Genomic DNA, 26,605 nt, shown 5'->3' on the forward strand with positions numbered 1-26,605 from the left:
TCAAATTCGTACAAGTGTAATTTTAGTGTTTATTTACTGTTATAGTTTTTATTCATGTTTTGAATTAGACTTACTTTAGCAAGTTTGCTATGTGCTTTTGTAATTTTTATTTTCTATTTAGGTTTTATTTATTTTTATTTATAATTTAGTTTTTATTTATTTCCAATTAATTTTTGTGCTTCAACTTAAACTTATTTCAGTTAGTTCCCATGCAACATTTCTAATTTCTTATCTAATATTTATACTAAATAATAAATATTTTTAAAAAATGTCACGTTACACATTTCCGTTTGAAATTTCAAATGTATTTTATTTCTGCTTCATTTAAAAAAAATGAAAGAAAAAGGTTTTAATAGATTTAGTTATTGTTATTGATAACACTGTACATTGCTGTTGATGTCAAATGTTACTGTACTTTTGATTATGGAGTAAGATTATCATAAAGTCATAAAGTTTATCATAAAGTCTTTTGATACTACAGATCTTGCATACCATTTGCTTTTACATTTTCGCTAAATTCCTCACCTTACAATTCAGAATTACGTTTATGTTCATATATTTAAAGGGATAGTTTACCCAAAAATTTAAATTCTGTCATTGATTACTCACCCATATGTTGTTCCAAACCTGTAAGACCTTTGGTCATATTCAGAACACAAATTAAGATATTTTCGATGAAATCCGAGAGCATTCTGACCCTGCATAGACAGCAACACAACTGACACATTCAAGCCCAGAAAGGTAGTGAACATGAACACGCATCGAAGACTGACAGAAAAGAGAAGAAATAGTTGGATAAAGTTGTTATTTTTGTTTTCATTGCGCACAAAGGTTGAACCACTGATCTACTCAATAGAGAACTCTGACAAACCTGTTTCATAGTGCAAGAGGTTTTAGGAAATACTAAATCGTAAATCAAATACATATTACCAGAATGTGGAAACAGTATATGCTTTTGACCTTCTGTTTTCAGTGTACTTTGATTGGACTATCAAATACAAACTCACCACACATATTATATAAGTATGGAGACTATGCTAATAGTGATGCAGGCTAAATGCTCAGTAAACACTCAAAATGTTGCAGAAATGTCACATGGGGCCAAAAATGCCCTCTAGTGTTCAGATGGAGTAAATACCTGTCACACCCTTTAATTAATGCATCATATTTATAATAAATAGACCTCTGTTAATCATTGCGACACTCTGATTCAGGACCCAAACCAGCTGATCCGTGCAAGTGCCCTGCGTGTGCTGTCCAGCATCAGAGTGACCATCATCGTGCCCATCATGATGTTGGCCATCAAAGAGGCGGCGTCTGACATGTCTCCATACGTTCGCAAGACCGCAGCTCATGCCATACCCAAACTACACAGGTACAATATAGCAAGTGTCTGGTCTGAACACATATCAGCTATTGGGAGTAGTCAACAATTAATTAATTTAAATACTTATGTTTATTAACATCTTTTCATTTTAGTTACATTACCACTCAAAAGTTTGGTGTCTTTTTGTTTGGGAGTTTTTGTTTTTTTTATTTTGCTCACAAGACTGCATTTATTTGATAAAAAATACAATAAAAGCAGTAATAATGTGAAATATTTTTTCAATTTGAAATAATTGTTTTCTATTTGCTTTAATTTTAAAATGCAATTTATTCCTGTGATGCAAAGCTGAATTTTCAGCATCTTTACTCCAGGCTTCAGTGTCACATGATCCTTTTGAAAATGCTTTTGTTTTGTTTTGTCAGGATTGACTGATGAAAAAGCTACTTTTAGTCTCTTTTTTTGATTGATTAAATGCAACTTTTCTGACATTAATTTCTTTAAAAAGAATTCTTACAAACTTTTGAAGGGTAATGTATTTAAAAAAAAAAAAAAGAAGAAAAATATTACTACTAATAAAAAAAATAATAAAAATAAAATGTTATATAAAAATATATTAATATAAAATATTATTATTAAAAATAGTATTAAAATATAGAAATGTTTATTATATAAAGTATTTAAAAAAATATACGTTGTGTAATACAATATATAAATAAACACTACTGCTATCAAGTTTTTGAACAGTAAGATTTTTAATGTTTTTTAAAGAAATCTCTTCTGATCCCCAAGCCGGCATTTGTTTGATCCAAACTACAGCAATAACTGTAGCAATAAAATAACTGTTTTCTGTTTTAATATATTTTAATAAAATGTAATTTATTCCTGTGATTTCACACTGAATTTTTAGCATCATTACTGCAGTCACATGATCCTTCAGAAATCATTGTAACATTCTGCTTTGCTGCTCAAAAACATTTATTATTATTATTATTATTATGTTGAAAACAGCTTTTTTTCAGGTTTCTTTGATGAATAGAAAGTTCAGAAGAACAGTATTTATCTGAAATAGAAATCTTTTGTAACTTTATAAATGTTTTTATCATCAGTTTTGATCAATTTAAAGCTTTCCTTGATAAATAATTTCTATAATTTCTTTTCCATAAAAATTATACTGACTCCAAGCTTTTAAATGGTATAGTGTATAATGTTACAAAAGCTTTTTATTTAGATAAATGCTGATCTTTGGATCTTTATATTCATCAAATAATACTTTAAAAACTCTGTTTGAAATATTGATTATAATAATAATAATAAATGTTTCTTAAACAGCAAATCAACATATTAGAATGATTTCTGAAGGATCATGTGACATTGAAGACTGGAGTAATGATACTGAAAATTTAGCTTTGATCACAGGAATAAATTACATTTTAAAATATATTTAATATCATCTTTTCAATATATTTAAAATAGAACGCAGTTTTTTAAAATAGTACAAATATTTCAAAATGTTACTGTTTTTTGCTGTACTTTGGATCAAATAAATGCAGACTTGGTGAGCAGAAGAGAATTCTTTAAAAAACATTAAAAATCTTACTGTTCAAAAACTTTTGACTGGTAGTGTATTTTATATAAATATAAATTAGAATTTATATAAATAAGAAAAAAATTAATATATATAAAATATATATAAAATACATTTGTTTGTTAATCTTAAATATAGAATAAGTATAAATATTCTTAAATATAAGAATGTAAAAAATAATGTATAGTCACTTTTTCAAGTCAGTCTCAAGAGAATGATCAAGAACCTTTTGTATCCTTAAATGTTTCACTAGCAAAACAATAAATAAATAAATAAATAGACATTAAATATTTATTTGGAATGTCATAATTTATGTACAAAAAAGCATGGAATAATGTGAGTGATATCAAACTAGAAAACATGGTGATTTATGCAGCTAAGTGCTCATTATATCACAATATTTGACCACATAAATGCAATCTGTATATTAATCTGTATATTAATTTTTTTGTAACATTGTAGCTTTTAGTTTGACTACTTTGACATTCAGTAAAAGTAAAACGAATTCACAGGTTGCAGGGGCTGATGGTCATTTTTCTCTCTCTCTCTTTTTTTATTCTTTCAGCCTGGACCCGGAACAGAAAGATCAGTTGATTGAAGTCATCGAGAAACTGCTGGCTGATAAAACCACAGTGAGTGACAGAATCATTTCAGGTCAGTTCTGAGATATAATCATCGTTCCTGACATGTGTGTTTGTGTGTAGCTGGTAGCAGGCAGTGTGGTGATGGCATTTGAGGAAGTGTGTCCAGACCGCATCGATCTGATCCATAAGAACTACCGCAAGCTGTGTAACCTGTTGATTGACGTGGAGGAGTGGGGTCAGGTGGTCATCATCAACATGCTCACACGCTACGCCAGAACACAGTTCCTCAACCCCAACATCAACGTGAGTATCACGGATGTGTGAGTGTGTCTCGGAAGAACGTATCCACTCTTAACGTGTGTGTATATGTGAAGGAGTCTTTGTTGGAGGAGAGCAGCGAAAAGGCCTTCTACGCCTCTGATGATGAGGAAGATGAAGATAAGAAAGCCGAGGCGGCCGCTCTAGCGAAGAGGAAGCCTTACGTGATGGACCCCGATCACAGACTCCTACTGAGGAACACCAAACCCCTGCTGCAGAGCCGCAACGCTGCCGTGAGTCACACACACTTTCAAAATTTCTCACATTATCACAGTTTATTTGCTATTGTTTAGAAAATGGTAATAAAATATGACAAGAACTTGATAATGTCAGATAACTTTGATAGAAAGGTATGTAACAAAACATGGTCAGGTCAAAGTGTCTGAATAATATTTGGGTATAATATGTGACAGTTTGCTTTATTTTGCTATCCTCATTTACATACTGTACTATACTATAGTGCTGTAGTGTCCTGCACCTACTAGTAAAAAAATATAAAAAAATTATATCTGGTGTCTGAATAATTTTTGGTTTGACTGTATATTAAGGCAAAATTTATGACTTTAAGAACTGAATTTGAATTTAACTGTCTATTTACCACAGGAAATTGAGTTGGAATGACATTAGTCCAGTCATTAATTTTGACCAATTATACCTTAATTTATTCCCTGATATGTATATTTTTTAAAGGCGGATTAGACATACAAACAGTATTCCGTTGTTATTATTATTATTTAAAATATTTCTAAAACTTTTTTCAGTTCAGTTCAAATTACAGTTCTTCTTTCTGTGCCTTATCAATTTAAATTTAATTCAAATTCAAGAATTTAATGGGAATTTAAGAGGCATTGTCAATTCAGATGTAAATGATGCACAACCCGCTTTAAAACAGCTATTATTTTTTATTTTAAAATCTACTTGCATACATAATGTGAAAAAACAAAACATTAATGTACGTCAAAAACTGAAACTTAATTTTTATTTAAAATTGCTTTGGATAAAAATGTATGTCAAATGCATAAATGTTAATATTTTAATTAGTTTAAGAGTCATAAAAATGTTTTTTTGGTCAGGTTTTGTTGTTGTTATTAAAAACATGTATGGTTGTTTTTATTTTATTTATGAAAAATTTGTAATTTTAGCTTATTGTCTTATTTTATTTGTTTCCAGTTATTTTGTTTTTATTGTTGTTTTTTTGAATTGTGTGTGTGTGTGTGTATAGATAGATAGATAGATAGTTATATTTAATATATATAATATATATGTATGTTAAATATAATTTCATTATTACATAATAATATAATATATGTTATTATAATAATATATTATTATTAAATGTGTTTATGGTTGTTTTTCATATATACATAATTTATAATTAAAAAATATATATAATTAATTAATTAATTTTTTTTTATTGTTGTTATTATTACATGCATGGTTGCTTTTATTTTTAATTTAGTTTTTTTTTATTTTGATAAAATGTATATGTTTAATGTCCGCTTTATTTTTATAATTATTTTGATAGCTTTTGTCACACTCAAAAAAATGTTGGGGTAAAAACAAACAAAATAAAAATAAACAAACAAAGTAAAAATAAACAAACAAAGCCAGCGATTGAATTGTTTTGATCAAGCGGTAGGGTTAAATGTTTAACCCAGCCTTCTGGGTAGTTTTATTTAACTCAGTTATTGCTTAAAAATGACTATATTTCTTGTTTAAAATGAACTCAAAATAGGTTTGAAAATTAGCATGTATTAATATGTTCAATAAATTAAATGTTTTTAATAAGCTGAATAAATAAATTGCTTAATAAATGCTCACCTTTTGATTATTGCTGATGGCTCTAGTAATTATGTCTGATTTTTAATCGACAACCCATTTTAAGCCAGCCATACAGTTATTTTTCAACAATAGTTGAGTTAAATAAAACTACCCAGAAGGTTAAACATTTAACCTAACCTCTGGGTCAAAATAACCCAATCACTGGGTTTGTCAGCATTATGGCAATGATACCTGTTAACACATGACCTCTAAACAGAAAAATCGCGTTGCTTTAGCCGTAACTATCTCATAATGAGCCCCTCTCTCTATCTCCATAGGTGGTGATGGCAGTAGCTCAGTTATACTTCCATTTGGCTCCTAAAGCAGAGGTGGGCATCATCGCTAAGGCTTTGGTCAGGTTAATGCGCAGCCACAGGTGAGTAATCAATCACTTCCTAATGAAATGCACTCACACGCAGCTCAGAGACAAACAAGCTTCCTGAGGTTTTCCTTCAGGCAAAGTGTGACACAGCGTGAAGTCTCTCTGTTTGATGATGCAAAGCTGGCCATCAGCTGATGACATCATTAGTCAATACAGGCGAACTGGATGATGACACTGCAATTCTCACAAAGAATTTGGCATTAGCTACGGCTAGAGAGATGCTCAGACCATAAACATCATCCATTATTCACATGCATTTAGCCTCTTTTTGAAAATTTGTTTGTTCCTTCTCAAATACCTTTTAAGGGTTTTGAATTATAAACATCTTCATGTTATTGTGTCACTGATGTTGTTGTGTTTTGTGTGTTTGTAGTGAAGTGCAATACGTCGTGCTTCAAAACGTCGCTACGATGTCCATCAAGAGACGAGTGAGTGATTCACATTAAACTGTAAAAGCCCACGTGTCACTTGAAAAGCGCTGCAGATCACCGGGTTACAGAAGGGCAATTTTACCATTTATTTACATAATATGATGATTATGTATTTTCTGAATGTCATGACATGCTCTTGATATTGTATTGTTCAACTTTATGCATCCACTGTGACTGGAAAGGTTGAAAAACAGGGTCAGCATGTTACAGCGCTTGATATAAACATTGGAGCTTGATGTTTAATGCACTGAGGAAGGTTGCTGCAAATTATATGAAAAAGGCTTTAATACAGTTTAAATATTTTATGATTCAGTGATTTTGCTTTTATGCATTTATTGGTTTGTCCTTGAGAGGTTTTAGATTTTTAGAAGCGTTTCTGTGAAGGCACAATAGAACTGAAAAATTCAATCAGTATTAAACATGTTTGTATTATGTGTGTTTTTGTCGTTCAGGGGATGTTTGAGCCGTATCTGAAGAGTTTTTATATCCGTTCCACGGACCCGACGCAGATCAAAATCCTCAAGGTGAACAGACACGCTTAAATGTTTTCACTAAACAATGTTGATTCAGATCGTTTTAAAATTGGACTGATGAATTTATCTTCTCTTATTAATACAGCTGGAGGTTTTGACTAATTTGGCTAATGAGACAAACATCTCCACCATCTTGAGAGAATTTCAGGTACTATTTTACTTATGCTGTTCTTACAATGTTCTTATAATATAATATAATATAATATAATTTATTGTACTATACCCTTCTAAAGTTTGGGGTGAGTAAAATAATGTTTTACCATTTTAAAAGAAGTCTCTTCTCACCAAGGCTGCAATTATTTGACAAAATAATAATAATAATAATTCTATTTTAGAATTTAAAAAAATGGCCATTCAAAAGTTTGGAATCAATAAGATTTTCAGTGTTTTTTAAAGAAGTTTTTTGTGCTTGTCAAGGCTGTGTTTATTTGATAAAAAATCCAGAAAAAAACTAATATTGTGAATATTATTCATTTTTATTACATATTATTACATATTTTCTATGTCAGTATATTTTAAAATATAATTTATTTCTGTGATGCAAAGCTGAATTTTCAGCATCATTACGCCAGTCTTCAGTGTCACATGATCCTTCAGAAGTCATTCTGATATTCTGATTTGCTGCTCAAGAAACATTTCTGATTGTTATCAATGTTCGTGGAATTTGTGGGAATATTTTTGTGGAAGCTGTGCTAATTTTTTTCAGAATTTTCGGATGAATAAAATGTTTGAAAAGGAAAAGGAACATTTATTTAATGTATTTTTTTTGTTACATCATAAATGTCTTTTCTGTCACTTTTGATTAAAGTCGTAATATTTTGAGGAAAAAGTCAAAATTATGAGAATAAACTCATAGAAATATAAGAAAATATTTTAAGAATAAAGTCAATTATTTACAAAGTCAGTTATTGCTATTATTGGGTGGCTGGCAGTCTACAAATAATTAATGCATTCGAAGATGTGAAATATTATTTTTAAACATACTGACCCTGCGAGTACGACACAGGGTATGATTTCTGCTAATAATAACACATATATTCAAATCAGTTGCCAGGCCACCGGAATTTCTCCTGGTGCTCCCAATCTGGGCCATTTGCATGTGCAATATATAGGCTATACTCTCAAAATATTATAACTTTAATCTTGTATTTGCTAACTTAATTCTTGTAGTTTTGATTTTATTCTCAAAATATTGACTTTATTCTCAAAATATTTTAATTTTATTCTCAAAATATTTTTACTTAGTCTTGTAATTTCAACTTTATTCTCAATATTTCGACTTTGTTCTCAAAATATTTTGACTTTATTCTCAAAATATTTTTACTTAATCTTGTAATTTTGACTTTATTCTCAATATTTCGGCTTTGTTCTCAAAATATTTTGACTTTATTCTCAAAATATTTCGACTTTGTTCTCAAAATATTTTGTCTTAGTCTTGTAATTTTGGCATTGTTCAAAAATATTTAGACTTTATTTTTAAAATATATCGACTTCATTCTCATATTTTTGACTGTTTTTTTTTTTAAATATTGACTTCAATCTCATAATCTTAGATTTTTTTTTATTTTTTTTCACTTGTCACTAAAACACTGTCATAATTACATGCATCCTTACTGAACAAAAAACATCAACAAAAAAATGATTACTTTTAAATTTAAATCTTACTGACCCAAAACTGATAGTGTAAAACGAATAATTTGAAACTAATATTACAAAATAACCTAAAACTCAGATACTAATATTAAACAACATTTGCTGCTTAAGAGTATAGATTATTTTAAATTAAATATTTACTTTTAAAGTTTATTTATTTATTCGTCACACCACATGACTTCTTAAATGAACTGCAAACTAAATAAAAATGGTGAAAAAGAAATGGTGAGCTATCATAACATCTAAAATACATTGAAATTATACATACATATAAATTCTAACCTAAAATGTTGAATAAAATTTAATGTCTGTGTTATTTTGTCAACCACCCATATTAAAGAGATAGTTCACCCAAAAATTAAAATTCTGTCATTAATTACTCACCTTCGTGTCGTTCCACCTTCATCTTCGGAGCACAAATTAAGATATTTTTGATGAAATCAAAGAGCTTTCGGACCCTGCATAGACAGCAATGCAAATTCAATGTTTCCAGGCCTAGAAAAGTAGTAAGAACATTGTTAATTATACCAAGGTACGAGAATACTTTTGTGTGCAAAGAAAACAAAAACAACGACTTTATTCCACAGTTCTTCTCCACTGCGTCGCCTCTGCCGCCATTATCAAGAGTACCATGATGCAAAAAGTATTCTTGTAGCTTCATAAAATTAGGGTTGAACCACTGATGTCACATGACCTTTTTTAACAATGTCCTTACTACCTTTCTGGGCCTTGAACGTTGTAGTTGTCTTGCTGTCTATCATCAAAAACATCTTAATTTGTGTTCCAAAGATGAACGAAGGTCTTACGGGTTTGGAACGACATGAGTAATTTTCATTTTTGGTGCACTGTCTCTTTAAGAGCATAAGAAACAGTATAATTCTCTGCTTGTGCTATAGTATATTCCAGTGTATTTTGAATAGAGATAATGATTTTTACTCTCTATTTGTGTTCTAGACGTATATTAAAAGCATGGATAAGGATTTCGTGGCGGCCAGCATTCAGGCCATTGGTCGCTGTGCTACAAACATCGGTGAGGTCAGGGATACCTGTCTAAATGGCCTCGTACAGCTGCTGTCCAACAGAGATGGTGAGAGCATGTGTTTTGCTAGATGAAGTGCAAGTGAATGCAACAGAACTGTTTTTAATGCTCACACTGTCATTAATTATCCATTAAGTGAGAACCACTTAGGCAGACATCAAAAGCGGTTTGCTCCGATGTCAGATGAGGTTCTTATCGTGCGAAAGAAGAAAAATATGAGCCTCTGACTTTGTAACATGCAAATGTTGCTGGAAATACCCATCACAGTATCAGTGTGTGGTACCCATCATGCTCCATCACATGCTTTCTGATAGTGTTGAGTAATATTTGGTGTGTTTTGCAAGCTAACATTGGTGTTTATGTGTGTTTTTTTTAGAGTTGGTTGTGGCTGAGTCAGTGGTGGTGATCAAAAAGCTTCTGCAGATGCAGCCTGAACAGCATAGTGACATCATCAAACACATGGCCAAACTCATCGACAACATCCAGGTAGAGTTGTGATCTAAACTACCCGTTTTCACATTTCAAATATACTCCATAATCCTGGTTATGTGTGTGTGTCAGGTGCCCATGGCCCGAGCAAGCATCCTGTGGCTGATTGGTGAATACTGCGAACACGTCCCCAAAATCGCCCCTGACGTCCTGAGGAAGATGGCCAAAACCTTCACCAACGAGGAAGACATTGTCAAGCTGCAGATTATCAATCTGGCTGCCAAATTGTACCTTACTAACTCAAAACAGGCGAGTGGACTGTGGTTGTGGCCAGTCTCACAAAGCAGCAGTGCAATTTTAATATTAGTTATCATTTATAATAAATTATTATAGCTTTTATTTATGCTCTCAATTAATTTTAATTTTATATTTTCAGTTTTCATTAAATTTTTTTCTTTTTTTAAAAAATAAAATTTATGTGAATAGTTTTGTTTTAGTTTTTCCATCTAATATTTAGATTTTGTGCTAGCTTTATTTCAGTTACCAAAAATTAGCTTGTCATCAAATTAGCTTGTTTGCATGCAGTTAACTGGTATTTAACATACTAGGATAAATAATGCAAAGCACATTAGCAGTAAGCAAGCTGACTTGCATTATGCAACATGACGAAACTCATAAATGAAAGCAAACAAGAAAACAAAAGGGTAGTAAGAATAATCAAACTGAAATCTGTGGTTTTCATATTAAAAATGCATTAAAAGCTAGTTTAGGATGTTAAAGGTAATCTGATGTTGTGCAGCATTTTTCAAAACATCGTTTTTGTTGTGGAGGACAGGAGTGAAAACTTGGAGACACAAATAAAATGTATTAATAAATGTACACTACCAGTCAAAAGTTTTTGAACAGTAAGATTTTTAATGTTTTTTTAAAGAATTATTTTCTGCTCAACCAAGCCTGCATTTATTTGATAAAGAAATATGGCAGAAGCAGTAATATGGTGAAATATTTTTACTATTTAAAATAACTGCTTTCTCTTTAAAAATATGTTTTAAAATGTAATTTATTTCTGTGAACAAAACTACATTTTCAGCATCATTACTTCTGTCATCAGTGTCACATGATCCATCACAAATCATTCTAATATGCTGATTTGCTGTTCAAAAAAACATTTTTTATTACTGCTATCAATATTTACAACAGTTGAGTATATTTTTTTGGATTCTTTGATGAATAGAAAGCTCCAAAGATCAGCATTTATCTGAAATAAAAAGCTTTTGTAACATTATACACTATACCATTCAAAAGCTTGGAGTCAGTATAATTTTTTGGGGGGAAAGAAATTATAGAAATTAACAGTTGTAGAAATTAATAATTTCTATTTCAGATAAATGCTGTTCTTCTGAACTTTCTATTCATCAAAGAAACCTGAAAAAAATTCTACTCAGCTGTTTTCAACATAATAATAATAACAATAAAATGTGCAGGATCATGTGACTGGAGTAATGATGCTAAAAATTCAGCTTTAAAATCACAAAAATAAATTATATTTTAAAATATATTCAAATAGAAAACAGTTATTTTAAATAATCAAAATATCTCAAATTTGTACTGCTTTTACTGTACTTTGGATCAAACAAATGCAGGTTTAGTGAGCAGAAGAGACTTTAAAAACATTACAAATCATACTGTTCAAAAACTTTTGACTGGTAGTGTGTTTTTAATTTCCTTTTTATTTTGTAATGTTAGTTTAAATTATTTTATTACATCAAGTTAAACTAAATAAAAAAAGAAATGTCTTGGCCAATAAATAATAAAAAAAATGTAATTTTTTATATATTTTATTTTACTTCAGTTAAATTTCTCTCTCTCTCTCTCTCTTTTTTTTTTTTTTTTTTTTTTTTTTTTTTTTTTGCTTTAGTTAACTATCATAACCCTGTAATCAGTGCATCAGTCTGAATGAAAGCTGGAGAGACCCAACATGAGTCATTGTTTAATCAAGCGAGACAATCTCTGTCTACATGTCATATCATTTAGATGTGCACAAGTACGTTGCCTGTCAGGCATAAAACTCTTGAGACTCTTGAGAATTAAATTCCTTTGTTTTCTTCTCTTTTCTGTCTTTCAGACTAAACTGCTGACGCAATATGTACTGAACCTGGCGAAATATGATCAAAACTATGACATCAGAGATCGTGCCCGCTTTATCCGCCAACTCATTGTGCCCACCGATAAGAGCGGCGCTCTCAACAAATACGCCAAGAAGCTTTTCCTTGCACTCAAGCCTGCCCCTGTCCTGGAGTCTCCATTTAAAGGTAAAGGTTTTCATTTTAGTTTCAGGTTTAATTTTAGTTAAAGGGATAGTTCACTTTCAAGCCATCCTAGGTTTATATGACTTCCTTCTTACAGACGAAGAGTAATGTTAAAAAATGTTCAGGCTCTCCAAGATTTATAATGGCGGTGAATGGCTGTTGAGATTTTGAAGTCCAATAATATGGATATTTTTCTTACACAAACACATCAGTTTGCTTCATAAGACCTTTATTAACTCGCTGGAGCCGTGTGGAACACTTTTTATGATGGATTGATGCACTTTCTTAGACTTCAAAATCTCAGCAGCCATTCACTGCCATTATAAAGTTTGTAAGACCCAGGACATTTTTTAATATAACTCTGATTGTATTCCTCTTGAGACTACTCAGACCTTCAGGAAAAAAATTTAAGGAGCAGGAGACAACTGAGACATTAAAGAGATCTCATTTGTGATTTTCTTCATATCTTTGCAGACAGAGATCACTTCCAGCTGGGGTCACTGTCTCATCTGCTGAACGCTAAAGCCGCCGGATACCAGGAGCTGCCCGACTGGCCCGAATCGGCACCCGACCCATCCGTGCGCAACGTGGAGGTGAAGGATTCTGTGTGTGCAAGGCGAACAGTTCTGACAGGGCCAGAGGGCGCAGGGGTGCTTCTCCTACAGACCACCAGAGGGAGCTCCAACATGCAAGACCTCCCAAAGAAACGCCCCAAAGCGCTGACAAAAAAAAAAACACGCTATGCTCAATCACTTTTATATCGCTCACTTTCCTCGCTCATTAGCATAACTCCACCCTCATAACACATAAATCACACACTCTGCATTTCAACGGGGTGGTAGCTGCTCATCCTGCAGCCCTATTGGTTGATGTGTCAAAATTATTTCCCTCGGTAACAGAGTGCAACAGTCGGATTCTGGAATTCTGGAAGTAATCAGCTTGCAGTATTTAAACTTTTAAAGGGATAGTTCACCCAAAAATGAAAATTCTGTCATTAATTACTCACCCTCATGTCATTCCAAACCTGTAACACCTTCGTTTATCTTCGGGAACACAAATGTATGTATTTTTGATTAAATCTAAGAGCTTTCTGACCCTGCATAGACAGCAACACAACTACCATGTTCAAGAGCCAGAAAGGACGTTGTTAAAGTAGTCCATGTGAAATCAGTGGTTCAGCCACAATGCGCGTCAAAAACTGACAGGGAAGAGAAGAAATTGTTGAATAAAGTAGGACCCTACTGGAATTGCTCAGTTTCTTCTCCAAAATGAATCACATTTTTGAGGGTCTAAACATGCTCAAAAACTCATGAAACTTTGTAAACACACCAAAAGTGGTGAAAATTTGCCTGAAGACAGGTAAAGGCCAATATTCAGGTATAACCATAGCACCACCTGTTGGTAACAGGATACGTCATGCTTTAGACTAACCGTGCTTTAGACACACCATGTTCAATCTGCACCAAACCTCATATGCTTGATAAAAGTCCTGGCCTGATGCCATCGACATGCCAATATTTAGTTATAGTCATAGCGCCACCAGCTGGCAGCAGGAAGTTTGGCACATATAATTGACAATGGCATATTCCTACTATATTTGCCACTCTATGAGCCCGGGCGAGGGCCCTTTCAACGCTGCATGCAGCTTTAATTGTTTTCTTGCACAAAAAATATTCTCGTAGCTTCATAACATAACGCTGAATCACTGATGTCACATGAACTATTTTAACAATGTCTTTACTACCTTTCTGGATCTTGAATGTGTCAGTTGTGTTGCTGTCTATTCATGGTCAGAATACTCTCGGATTTCATCAAAAATATCTAAATCCAAGATGAACGAAGGTCTTACAGGTTTGGAATGACATGAGGGTGAGTAATTAATAACAGAATTTTCATTTCTGGGTGAACTATCCCTTTAATCGTGTTTAACCAATAAATTCCTGGTAAAAAACTACATTACCCATAATTCCGCAAAGAATTTCCACCAATCAGAGAATCACAACAAGCAAATTGCACCAAAAGAAGTCTTTTCTCAATACCGCTAAAAAGTGTACTGTTGCACTCTATTAACAGCATGTCAAAAATGACCGTTATGGAGTTTAACCTGAACACTGAACATTCCTTCAAACGGAAATTATTTAACAAAATCAACAATCTGAGTGCTAGAGCTCAATGCTTTTTTGTGGTTCTAGAATTTTTTTTTTTTAATTACTGAGTTCTAGAACTGACTAGACACACACATGTACACATGCCACTCTTTCCTGATTAATATTCCATGATCTGCATATGCATGAGGTCTGTACCACACACTGATCAGTCAGGGTCTTGATTCCAGCTTCAGGTTTTTGTCTGCATAACCATGTTTGTTATTTCATACAGCACTCATCATTCACAGCAGATTTCTTGTCTCTTAGATGTTATCAGTTTTATCCCCTCCAGTGTTCATCACATTCCCTTTCTGACAGTCTGTCTGTCTCTTTATGTTCCCGCCCACCATATTATGCAGCAAGAGGAGGTCATAGACACCAGTGAGGGCCGAATGGGTCTCTTGGGAGACTGGAGAGAGGTGCCTGCAAGAGTGCAGTGGCTTCTCTCTCTCTGACCTTTATGTACTTGGGTCATCCGGCTTGACCTTTCTGTACTAAAGTGTGTGTTTTTGTGTCTCACTCTGAAATCTGCTGACCTCATTTCCCGCCAAGCCAACCATCACATCGCAAAACCTTCATATTAATGTTGCACTTCCATTACTGTGACACCAAATGCTCAGCAAAGCATTAAAACATCATCCTAATACAGATTTGTTATTGACATATTGAATATATGATTAGAGACCTTCTGAAAGCTCTAAACTAAGGGGTGAATTCACTAAACGTGCGATTTTTTTTTTGTATGCAATATTTTAATGAAAACTAAACACGTGCTAATTTAATTAGCCGCATATCCAAGACAGCAGGTAGTAAACCGAAATGAAGAGGTATTTGTGAACATTTTAAGTAAAGTAAAAGAGTAATATAACTGACACGAATAACAGCTGTAGCAATATTGTACTGTCCCAGTAAAGTATGTCAAATTGCGGTAATCTGTCGTATTCATACCCAGCTAACAAAATGTTCTAAGAACATTTGCTAATGTACCAATCTGATTATTAAACTGTTGTTTCTGATGTTCTCTGAACATTCAAAATGTCCAGGTTTAAAAACTTTTTTTTGTTAGTTATACATACATTTTAAACTGTAATTTAAAAAAAACGTTGAACATCTAACTGAAACATTTAAGAAAAAAAAAGCATTCCATGAATTATGTGCATTTGAGGTCAAAAGTTTACATCCCCCTTTCAGAATCTGCAAAATGTTAATTATTTTACCAAAATAAGAGGGATCATAAAAAATGCATGTTATTTTTTTATTTAGTACTGACCTAAAAAAGATATTTCACATAAAAGACGTTTACATATAGTCTACAAGAGAAAATAATAGTTGAATTTATAAAAATGACCCTGTTCAAAAGTTTACATATGCTTGATTCTTAATACTGTGATTTTATCTAAATGATTCACAGCTGTTTTTGAATTTTTTTTTTTTTTTTTTTTGTTTGTTCTGAACAGTTAAACTGCTGAACAGTTGAACTACTGTTCATCAGAAAAATCCTTCAGCTTCCACAAATTCTTTGGTTTTTCATCATTTTTGTGTATTTGAACCCTTTCCAACAATGACTATGATTTTGAGATTAGTTTTTAATACTGAGGACAACTGAGGGATAGTCATATTCAACTATTACAGAAGGTTAAAACGCTCAATGATACTCTATCACTAAACAAAAACAAAAACAAACAAACAAACAAAACCCTGTGGATTATTCAAGGGAATGTAAACTTTTGAACTGGGTCATTTTTTTATAAATTCAACTATTATTTTCTCTTGTGGACTATATGTAAACATCTTTTATGTGAAATATCTTATTCAGGTCAGTCCAATAACATGCATTTTGTATGATCCCTCTTATTTTGGTAAAATAATTAACATTTTGCAGATTTTAATTGGGGATGTAAACTTTTGACCTCAACCGTATAACATTTTTGTGCTAACGTTTTAAGAACATTACTAAAGACCAGATAACGTTACTGGAAATACGTTTGTTCATAACTTCAAAAACCTTGCCAGAACTTTAGCCAAAGTTGTGAGAACGTTTCTTGTTAGCTGGGTAACCACTTGGTACTTAATAACGACCCAAAAGATTACGACTTGCGCTTTGCAGATTGATTTCAGCTTTAAATTGGTGGGCGTGTTTATGCAGTTACCTAATTTGCTTAATTTACATTGAAAATTATGAATGCTAAATTGAGCAAATTTAATAAATTGAACACTAAAACAATACTGATGGATGTAAATAATGCTATTTGTTTTAAGTGAATTCCCCCTTAATGGCCCGATCACACCAAGAACGATAACTATTACGATAACTATATTAGCGCACAAACCAATGGGCGAAAACGTTTCTGTTTATTATAAGCGTGCACTGAATTTTTGTTGTCTGCCGTTTTAAATGCTCATTCTCGTTAAAGTCAGACGTATTCTGATTGGCTGTTGGTGTTTTCATTGTTTAGCAACTCTAAAAAAAAATTTGTCTAATGATATCGCTCTTCTGTGTTGTTATCGTTATCCACCTTTTTCTTCCTGTGAGAGTGGGCGTGGTCTATTGTACATTTTATGGGTGTGGCTTCTGGTCTCATCCACGTCCAGTTATTTTTAGCTGTACAAAACAGCTCGTTTTGCTGCTTGATATTGCAAATTGGTGTCTTACCATATTATTTTAATGTATCATCTTAATAATGAGCACACTGGTTTGTAGTGCAGAAAGTTGTACCGTTTACTGCACATTCTTATTTTTCTCGCTATTTCCCTATAGCAGATAATGAACCGTAAGTCTCACCCACTGGCGTACTTCCGCATTGAAGAAAAAAGTGGATACCTGTGGTGTGGAAATCGCAATTCTCGTGTAGTTATAATTTATTCTCTTTCTAAAGTTATCGTCCTTGGTATGAACATAACACTTTCAGTTGCTTGGACTGAAGCTGTTAACGAAATATGGACGTAAAACGCATCCAAATATACATGCTAATCTGTTGACAAGTGCAACCTGAATCCTTGTGTGTACTTTTTAAATCTTTTTCTTTCTTTTCTGTTCTGTTCTGTTCTTTTCTTTCCTCTTCTTCTGGCCATCTCACAGCATCATTCTTGCGTTTCTTTTTATTCTTTCCTGTTTGCCAGGTTATTAGGCTGCTCGAAAGAGTCACCACTTTAACCAGCGTGAGTCTGTCAGTCACCCTTAGCGTCAGACCCAAAGAGCTTTTGCCACCAGCCTAGCGTAGCGTCTGTACTGTGCTAGATCAGCCTTTCCCTTTCCTCAGCCCTTGCTCTACGATTAAAGACCAGAATCCTCAAAAACACCCTGGAAATGGCCTACAGCACTGATGCCAGTTGCTAATCACTCACCCATGTTCTAAACAACATGCTGATTGTCTTAAAAAGTCAAATTAATCTCGGGGAATTCAGTGCTGGAGGTCTTTGGGGTCTTTTTTAGGATGTGATTTCTTTAATTACATGTTTAAGCGTCACAACGAGAATGAAAGTGGCCATGAATGCACAACCTTCCCTGCTGTAGACATCAAACGCTGAGCGAAGAGAGACGCAGGTCTCTAGAACTGTAATTATATTCATGTATGAGTGTAAACAAAGATGTTTGCTGCTTGTAAAGAGGCATTCATGGCCGTTATATGAAAGTCTTTCTCTGATTAGGTCCTCTAGATGTTTTTGAGCTGGTTTTGATGGTGTTTTGCGATCCTTTGCAGATTCCAGAGTGGAGCAAATGCACAAGCCGGAAGGATCGTAAGGAGAAGAAAGTGGAGAAACCGTTCTACTCAGACTCCGAAGGAGAATCCGGTCCGACCGAATCAGCAGATAGTGGTAATTGTGGCAAATGTGACATATGTACCAGGAGCACCTTAAGAAGCCACAACAAATTCCTTGTGTGTTTGCGCACACCTGGGGAATAAAGCTAAAGCTGATTCTGATATAGAAAGTTATCATCTTAGGCAACTATTAAAGCTATTAAAAACATTTTTTGTTAATTGAAATAAAACTAAATAAAAAAAATAATAATGAATTATTGAATTAAAAATTTAAACCAGAAGAAAATAATTAACTGGGAATTAAAAATTAAAACTGAAATAAAAACAAAATAAACCTAAATAAAACTATTTAAAAGAACAAAAACTAATAGGAATGACAAAGGCAACACCAAAAATGTAATTATAAAGCTAAAATATTAATAAAACGATACTAATAATACTAAAGTAGCACTGCACCATGCTAACCATATGATATTATAATATTTTCTTCATGGCAACTGTGTAATGGTCACTTATCTACAGGGTTGCCAAGTTTTCACAACAAAACCCGCCCAATTGCTATTCAAAACTAGCCCAATCGTGTTTCGAAGGGGGTCCCCTGGTAAAAATTGCATTCTGGGGGGGTTAAATATCATGTTATTAGGGTCGCTTCAACCCGTGGACATGGAACACAACCTTTGGCAACAGTTTTAATATAGCCCAATTCCACTGTAAAATCAACACTGATTAACTAAAACATAAAACAGATTTCAATCATTCTGATCTTAGCATGTTTCTAAGCTAATGTCTTCAAACGTTTATTACCAAAAATACATAGTACACAAAAAATAGTTACTCACCTCCCAGATAGCGCACGTACGTCTGCAAGATGTCTGTTAAAGATCTTTTGGTCTGGAAAAAGTATCTTCTGTGTGCAAACGTCTGGCAGACATCTGTAAGATGTCAGTTTTACATGCATTCTAAATCATAAACATCTTAAAGACATCTAATAGACGTCTATTTGACATCTGATAGGAAACGTCCAATAGATGTATTGATACGTGTGCTATCAGGGTTGAGATTCAACAGTGATTCCTTTTTGACACTGGCATGTTGCTAATCTAACGACTTTATATGCTAATAAGCATAAAAAATACAAATAGAAAATACTCACTTTTATTTGATTCCCAATCACTTATTAGTTAAAGCTTATTTAAATTTTATTTCTGAGTGTTCATTGTCGTTTTTAATTTATTTTTACTGAGCTCATTACAAAGCTAAGCTTCAAGGTTAGTTAATACAAGTTTGATGTTATCATGTTGCTAATGTCTTTAAATGTTTATTACAAAAATGCACATTACACGCAAATATTGAGTAAAATAGTTAATTCATATGAGATTTAACAGATTCCTGTGTGACATTAGCATGTTGCTAAGCTAACGACTCTATATGCTGATAGCACAAGAAATACAAATGGAAAATGTTAAATTAGATTTGTATTTTCATTAGTGAATAGAAATTATTTACATTTTCTCTCTAAATATTTTTATAACCATTTTGTATGAAAATTTTATCTGAACTCATTACAATGCTAAGCTTAGTCAGGGCTAGTTAATGTTAGCATGATGCTAAGCTAATGTCTTTTATTACAAAAGACATAAAAAAAAAAACATTTATTACAAAATATACACATTACTGTATAGTACATGTATAGTACATGCAAAAATAGTTCATTCACATGAAATTCAACACTGATTCCATTCAAAATAAAAGATTTTGCTTACTTTTCCTCTCTCTCCCTTCAGAATCAGATTCGGGCAGCGGTTCAGAAAGTGCTAGCGGCAGTGATGAAAGTGCTTCCGGTTCAGAAAGTGAAGAGAGCGGAGAAGAGACCGAGTCTGAAGAGGATGAGGAAGATGAGGAGGAGGAAAAGAAAAAAAGGAAGAAGCTGGATAAACCCAAAGCAAAGAAACCAGTAGAGGAGAGCGCAGAGAGGTGCGTCAACACATTACACCAAATCAGTGTCAGTTATAAGTTCTGATCAGCTTGTCTCGCCAAATGTCTCATGTTGTGCTCCATCATTCCCACAGCGAGCAGAGCAGTGGCGCAGAGGACAGGAAACGAATCAGGAAGGCAGTGAAGAATCAGAAAAGTGCTTCAGAATCAGAAAGCGAATCAGAAAGCAGCGAATCAGAGGATGAGTCGGAGGAGGAGTCAGAGGAGGAGTCTGAGTCTGACACCGACGTCAGGAAGAAGAAGGTTGGACTAGTTAGTAAATATTGTGCATACTACCTGCTATTTTTTAAAAATAATAAATTAAACTTAAAAAGTAGTATGTTACTGTTGTCATATTAGCTGCATAGCAGTGCAGACATTGTTAATAAACAATACTATTATGCTGTTTTAATGTTATTCACATGGATAAGAGTTAATGTAAGACTTTTTCTCGTTTCGCACAGGCGCCCGTATCAAAACAACCTCCCAAACAATCCAAAAAAGAGAGCAAGAAGGAGACACAGGAAATGTCTTTGCTGGATCTGGATGACTGTGAGTAAAACCTCTATTAAAGGAGAAGTTCACTTCCAGAACAAAAATTTACAGATAATTTATTCACCCCCTTGTCATCCAAGATGTTCATGTCTTTCTTTCTTCAGTTGTAAAGAAATTATGTTTTTTGAAGAAAACATTTCAGGGTATCTCTCCATCTAGTGGACTTCTATGATGCCCCCGAGGTTGAACTTCCAAAATGCAGTTTAAATATGGCTTCAAAGGGCTCTAAATCATCCCAGATGAGAAAGAAGGGTCTTAACTAGCAAAGCGATTATTTTTCTAAAAAAAAAATTGACAATTTATATACTTTTTAACCTAAAATGCTGATCTTGTCTAGCCCTGCGTGAACTCTGTGTTCATGACAGTTAGGGTATCCTAAAAACTCCCATCTCATTTTCTCCTCCAACTTTAAAATCATCCTAAATTGCTGCAGAAGTCCCGACCCAGTGTTTACAAAGTGAACGTGCAAAGAAGATCAAACACCCTTCACAAAAAAAAGGTAAAACAACGATGTAGGATGATTTTGAAGTTGGAAAATGAGATGGGAGTTTTTCGACATACCCTAACTGTCATGAACAAGAATACACAACAAGAGTTCATGCAGAGCTAGACAAGACCAGCATTTGAGGTTAAAAATTATAGAAATTGTAATTTTTTTTTTTAAATAACTGATTGTTTCACTAGATAACATCCTTTTTTCTCGGCTGGGATCATTTAGAGCCCTTTGAAGCTGCATTTAAACTGCATTTTGGAAATTCAAACTATTGAAATACACTATATGGAGTGAAATCCTGAAATGGTTTCTTCAAAAAACATAATTTCTTTATGACTGAAGAAAGAAAGACATGAACATCTTGGATAACAAGGGGGTGAATAAATTATTTGTACATTTTTGTTCTGGAAGTGAACTTCTCCTTTAACACGTACAAGACCAAAGACAATTGCTTGAATGCAAAAACACATAATTTGTTTTTCTCTCTCTGCCAGTTGAACCGTCTCCAGCATCGGCTCCGGTGACTCCGGTTAACTTCCTGTCCAATAGTCTGGTGTCTGATCTGGAGGGTTTGTCACTGACTGACACTATTCTTGCACCTACTGTGAGTTTTGGGCCTAAGTACAATTGTAAATTGCAAGAAATACAGCATAAATGTTGTTGAAATCTAGGATTTTCATTTTACAGAGCCTGCAGAAAAACGTTAATGTCCCTTTAAAGTAGTTCTTACATTTTTTAATACACCTTTTATTATTTTCAGAATGCAAAAAAGATTATTTATTTATTATTATTATTATTATTATTATTGTTATTATTTATTTATTTTTTATTTATTTTTTTACATTTTTACCACTGGGAAATTTTTTTTTACCATTTTTACCACTGGGATATTTTTTTTACCATTTTTACCACATTTTTTTCTCTTGTTTTAAACAAATTTTTGGTGGAAAGCCTCTTTCCACCACTGAATAATTTTTTTAAAAGGTTATTGTGATTCTTTATCTCACAATTCTGACATTTTTTTTTCTCAAAATTGTGATATAAAGTCAGACTTGCATAATATAAATTCACAATTGCAAGTTATATAGTCATAATTGCGAGATGTAAACTCACAGTTGCGAGAATTTTTTTCTTGCAAATGTGAGTTTATATCTCGCAATTATGACTTTTTTTCTCAAAAAGCCACAATTACCTTTTTTTGTTTTTTATTCAGTGGCGGTAACTGGCTTTCAAAGAAATGTAGTATTTAATATTATATACATTTTAAATATTGCATTTTAGACTTTTTTCCTCTGAATTGCAAAATATATATGAAATATGTACAATGACATTTTTCAAAAATGCAAAAGTAATTACTTGAAATAGAAATTTTTTTGTAGCATTATAAATGTCTCTACTGTCATTTTTGATTCATTTAATGCACCCTTGCTAAATGAAAGTGTTTTTGCAAGAAAAAAATCTAACTGACCCCAAACTTTTGAATGGTAGTGTATAACAAATTTTAATTGAATAAATTCTCTTCTCGCAGACCATTGCACCTTCTGGTTCAATAAGGATGTATGAGCTCCTGCATCGTATAACAGGCGAGGGCCTTGCGGTGGAGTATTGCTTCAGTCGGCAGCCCTTCAGTCCAGACCCCAACATGGTGGCCGTGCAGATCCAATTCACCAACAACACCACCTCCGAGACCAAAAACCTGCACATCGAGGATCCCAGGCTTCAGTCCGGGATGAGGATCCGAGAGTTCGCTGAGATAGGTCTGCAACCCATCACAGTATGAGATTTTCAAAAGAACGTTTTTCTACAACTACTTTAGGTTTATTTTTGTTCTGCTTGCTTTGTTCTCTCAGACATGTTAGCAGCCGGTGAATCAATTACCGTGGTAATGGGCATAGATTTCTGTGATTCTACGCAAGCGGCAAACTTCCAGCTGTGGTGAGTGTTTAAAAGGACGTAAATTATAAACTTCTATTTCCTGATGTCAACTTGTTACAGCTTGCTCATTTTGAGAAACTTTCAAAGAACATACCAAAGTAGCAAAAACTTATAAAATCTTTTGAACAGTCGGAGAACATTCAGAAATAACATTTTCATAATGTAATGGGAACACTACCAGAATGTTCCTAGAACATGTTTTTGTTAGTCATTTTGACATTAAAATAATAGTTCACCCAAAAATGAAAATTCTGTCATTCCCTTATGCCGTTCCAAACTCGTAAGACCTTCGTTCATCTTCTGAACTCAAATGAAAATATTTTTGAGGAAATCCGAGAGCTTTCTGACCCTGCATAGATAAAAACAACAGAATAGTAAAATAAGAAAAAGTTACAAATAAAATGAAATCAGTATTAACACAATTAATTTGTACTACAAATGTGGCACAGAAGAACACAAAAGTGGTTTGTATGTATGTTTTCATATGTTTAATGAGGCTCAGAGGTGGCATGAGTGCAGTCAAATTCATAATTTCAAGTTGAGATTAATGTTTTAAATATAAAATTTTAAATACAGAAATATTAAATGATTAAGTAACTGAAAAGATACTTTAGTTATGAAACTAAAACTGCCAGTAGGTGGTGGTAAGTCACTGATTTAATTACTGAATCATTCATTCATGTGATTCGTTCAAATGGCTGATTCATTCAGGAAAAAATCAAGTGACTGTCTTTATGAATGGGAAAATAAATCAGGCTCACTAAATACGTTTAGAAACGCATGTTCATTTATAAACAAAACTCCGCTGTGTTTGAATGGAGATGCGCAGCGGCTCAGTTGTGACTTGTTTCAAACCGTTTTTGATGACAAAATAGAGCAAAATTAGGTAATAGTGTTATAGTCAGACAATGTAAGTCACTTGATATTAACTTCTTGTTTATTTAACTGTTGTATTAAATTAATATCTCATTTACAAACTCCCTTAAAAATCATTAAAAGTTCCCTCATCTTAGTTCATTGCGATCTCACAAAGTTCCATTATAATCAATGAAGCTCTCTACACTGCACAACCAGTCTCTTATTTACACTCTCTCTACACTTGGTTTATGAAGGGATTTGTGAGATATTTCTGTGATACATTACTCAACGTTGTAAAAACATGTAGAAACCTTTGAAGCTCCCCTCAGCGCAAACACAAATTTGCTGATTGGGTCAGTCGCACTGGTGCTCCTAAATATTTTTTTGTGGGTCTCAAGTGTTTGGAACGACATGAGGGTGAGTAATTAATGACAGAAGTTTTTTTTTTTTTGGGTCAACTATCCCTTTAACCAAAAATAGAACGGTCCATTTATGGTCATAATTTATGTTTTCATGAGCATTCTTTGCCTTTAGAATTAAACGGGGTGCATATTTATTTATGTAAATCACCTCGATTATAATTGGCTCACCTCCATTCATACATATCATATAACAGTTTCTTGAAGTCCAAGCATCTTTTCAAAAAATCACTTTTTCGATCTCCTTTTCAGCACTCACACCCGCAAGTTCTTCGTTTCCATCCAGCCACCTGTCGGGGAGCTAATGACACCAGCATTTCTGACAGAAAACGACTTCAAGAAGGAACAAGGTGAGAAAACCTCAGCCCATCCTCATTTTAACACTCCCAGTTTCCCTACTGATTGCTCCTTTACCTCAAAATGTCTGTCAGTTTTCTTTTCCTGTGTAGCAGTGTCTCTCTGAAATTCATTTTCAAGATTATGAATTTCATGTTTCATGGCTTTTCCTAATCTGTATTTTAGCTCTTGATACCACAGATCCCTTTCTGCTAGTATTTGCATGCAAGCATTAGCTTCTAGCTAAACTTTTTAGCTTAAAATTCATTATTTACCATAGCACAAAGGTGTTGTGTGTAGCTTCAAAAACATGCATATTTAGAAAATCCACTGGAAGTGGAAGTAGTACCATAGACACACTATTTTTAACATGAGGCTAATTTGACTCTAGCATACATAGCACAGATAGTGTGTAAATTGAAATTTAGCCCGTAGTTAGCATGCCGCTAACATCTCAGGTCTGCCTGTTAGTTTAGCATGTTAACGTATTTGTTTAGACATAATAGTTTAACAAACTTATGTTTTCCTCTTCCGTGGGCTCATTTTGCCGCTGTTCATTAGAGAATCTTTTGAATGGTAAGTTTCCCTGATGTAGCCGATTAGCGTAGTATCCTCCTTTTCCCCTATAGTTCCTGATTTGTTTACACAGACTCACACAACCAGCTAACAATGAACGTTTTCAGAACTTTGGCTAATGTTCTGGCAAGGCTCTCTCAAGGTTATTAAAGGGAACCTGGGATATTAAGACTTGTATGGCTTAATATACCATAAATTATGTCTTTTACTGAAATGTGTAGTAGAACACCCATGAAAGATTTACGTTATTTGAAAAATCCACATTGTTTTCTGCATATTTTGGGGGCGCCATTATTTCAATGATGTGAAATGGTTGCACTCGGTGAGCTACTGCTGCTACCTGTTGCTATTTTTACCGCAACACAACATGGAAAATAAAATACTAATACGATGCCACATTGTGTGGCTTTTGGTTGTAATTTTCAGTCAAAGGGCAACAAGAGAAGCTATGCAAGTCTTTATTGCTTTCCTAGCGATAAGAAAAGGAGAAAAGAATGGATGGGAAGATGCCTGTGGACGAATAAAACTTCCTAAAAACCAGCGTCTTTGTTTTCTCCACTTTAGCCCTGATGCCTTTGAGGCTTTTAGTAGATCACAGCTACTGAAAGAGCTTACAAATGGCAGAGACAAGAAATGCTAGATGCCATCCTGGCAGGATGTAAACATGCCGATGCTCCTTCATGACTGACGGAGTTTTTCAGCGTGGATTTTACTCGATATCCAGGAGCTTTTAGACTCCTTGTGAGGAAAAATCAATGGTACGGCATTTGGTTTCAAGCCTATGTTTATATCCATCGCCACCGGTAAGCTCCTTCAGCAGCTGTGCTCAACGTATCAGTATTTTATTTTCCAAGTTGCGGTAAATATAGCAACAGGTAGTGCCACTTGCCCACCGAGTGCAACCATTTCACATAAAACCAAACATAATGGCGGCCCCCATAGCTCAAAATATGTATAAAACCATGTGGATTTTTTAAATAACATAAATCTTTCATGGGTTTTCTACTACATACTAGGAGTGCAACAATACAGTTAGTCAACGGTTCAATACGTACCTCGGTTTTTAACCACCGGGTTTGGTTTGGTTCTGATATCTTGCCGCTTCAGTGTGGGTTTTTTGCAACAAATTAACATAATACC

At 33.6% G+C, this 26,605-nt stretch overlaps 1 protein-coding gene across 5 annotated transcripts in view; it reads left to right on the plus strand.

Annotated features, from left to right (window-relative positions):
• The window catches only part of LOC127156646 (AP-3 complex subunit beta-2), a 58,065-nt gene that overhangs the window by 23,127 nt on the left and 8,333 nt on the right, over positions 1-26,605 (plus strand). For 4 of the 5 annotated variants that reach the window (XM_051099609.1, XM_051099611.1, XM_051099607.1 and 1 more), the window contains exons 5-25: positions 1,215-1,375; positions 3,478-3,544; positions 3,617-3,799; positions 3,871-4,047; positions 5,914-6,011; positions 6,391-6,445; positions 6,901-6,972; positions 7,067-7,129; positions 9,589-9,721; positions 10,050-10,159; positions 10,235-10,411; positions 12,228-12,414; positions 12,886-13,004; positions 18,260-18,374; positions 20,104-20,293; positions 20,389-20,557; positions 20,758-20,845; positions 21,836-21,945; positions 22,870-23,098; positions 23,192-23,276; positions 24,806-24,903. In XM_051099609.1, coding sequence (XP_050955566.1) covers positions 1,215-1,375; positions 3,478-3,544; positions 3,617-3,799; positions 3,871-4,047; positions 5,914-6,011; positions 6,391-6,445; positions 6,901-6,972; positions 7,067-7,129; positions 9,589-9,721; positions 10,050-10,159; positions 10,235-10,411; positions 12,228-12,414; positions 12,886-13,004; positions 18,260-18,374; positions 20,104-20,293; positions 20,389-20,557; positions 20,758-20,845; positions 21,836-21,945; positions 22,870-23,098; positions 23,192-23,276; positions 24,806-24,903 — 2,686 coding nt within the window. Of the gene's footprint in view, positions 1-1,214; positions 1,376-3,477; positions 3,545-3,616; positions 3,800-3,870; positions 4,048-5,913; positions 6,012-6,390; positions 6,446-6,900; positions 6,973-7,066; positions 7,130-9,588; positions 9,722-10,049; positions 10,160-10,234; positions 10,412-12,227; positions 12,415-12,885; positions 13,017-18,259; positions 18,375-20,103; positions 20,294-20,388; positions 20,558-20,757; positions 20,846-21,835; positions 21,946-22,869; positions 23,099-23,191; positions 23,277-24,805; positions 24,904-26,605 lie in introns of all 5 variants that reach the window. The other variant, XM_051099610.1, reaches the window with a different exon arrangement.

This window comes from Labeo rohita, chromosome 25 (assembly GCF_022985175.1).
Source record: "Labeo rohita strain BAU-BD-2019 chromosome 25, IGBB_LRoh.1.0, whole genome shotgun sequence".
In the NCBI taxonomy this organism is placed as follows: Eukaryota; Metazoa; Chordata; class Actinopteri; order Cypriniformes; family Cyprinidae; genus Labeo; species Labeo rohita.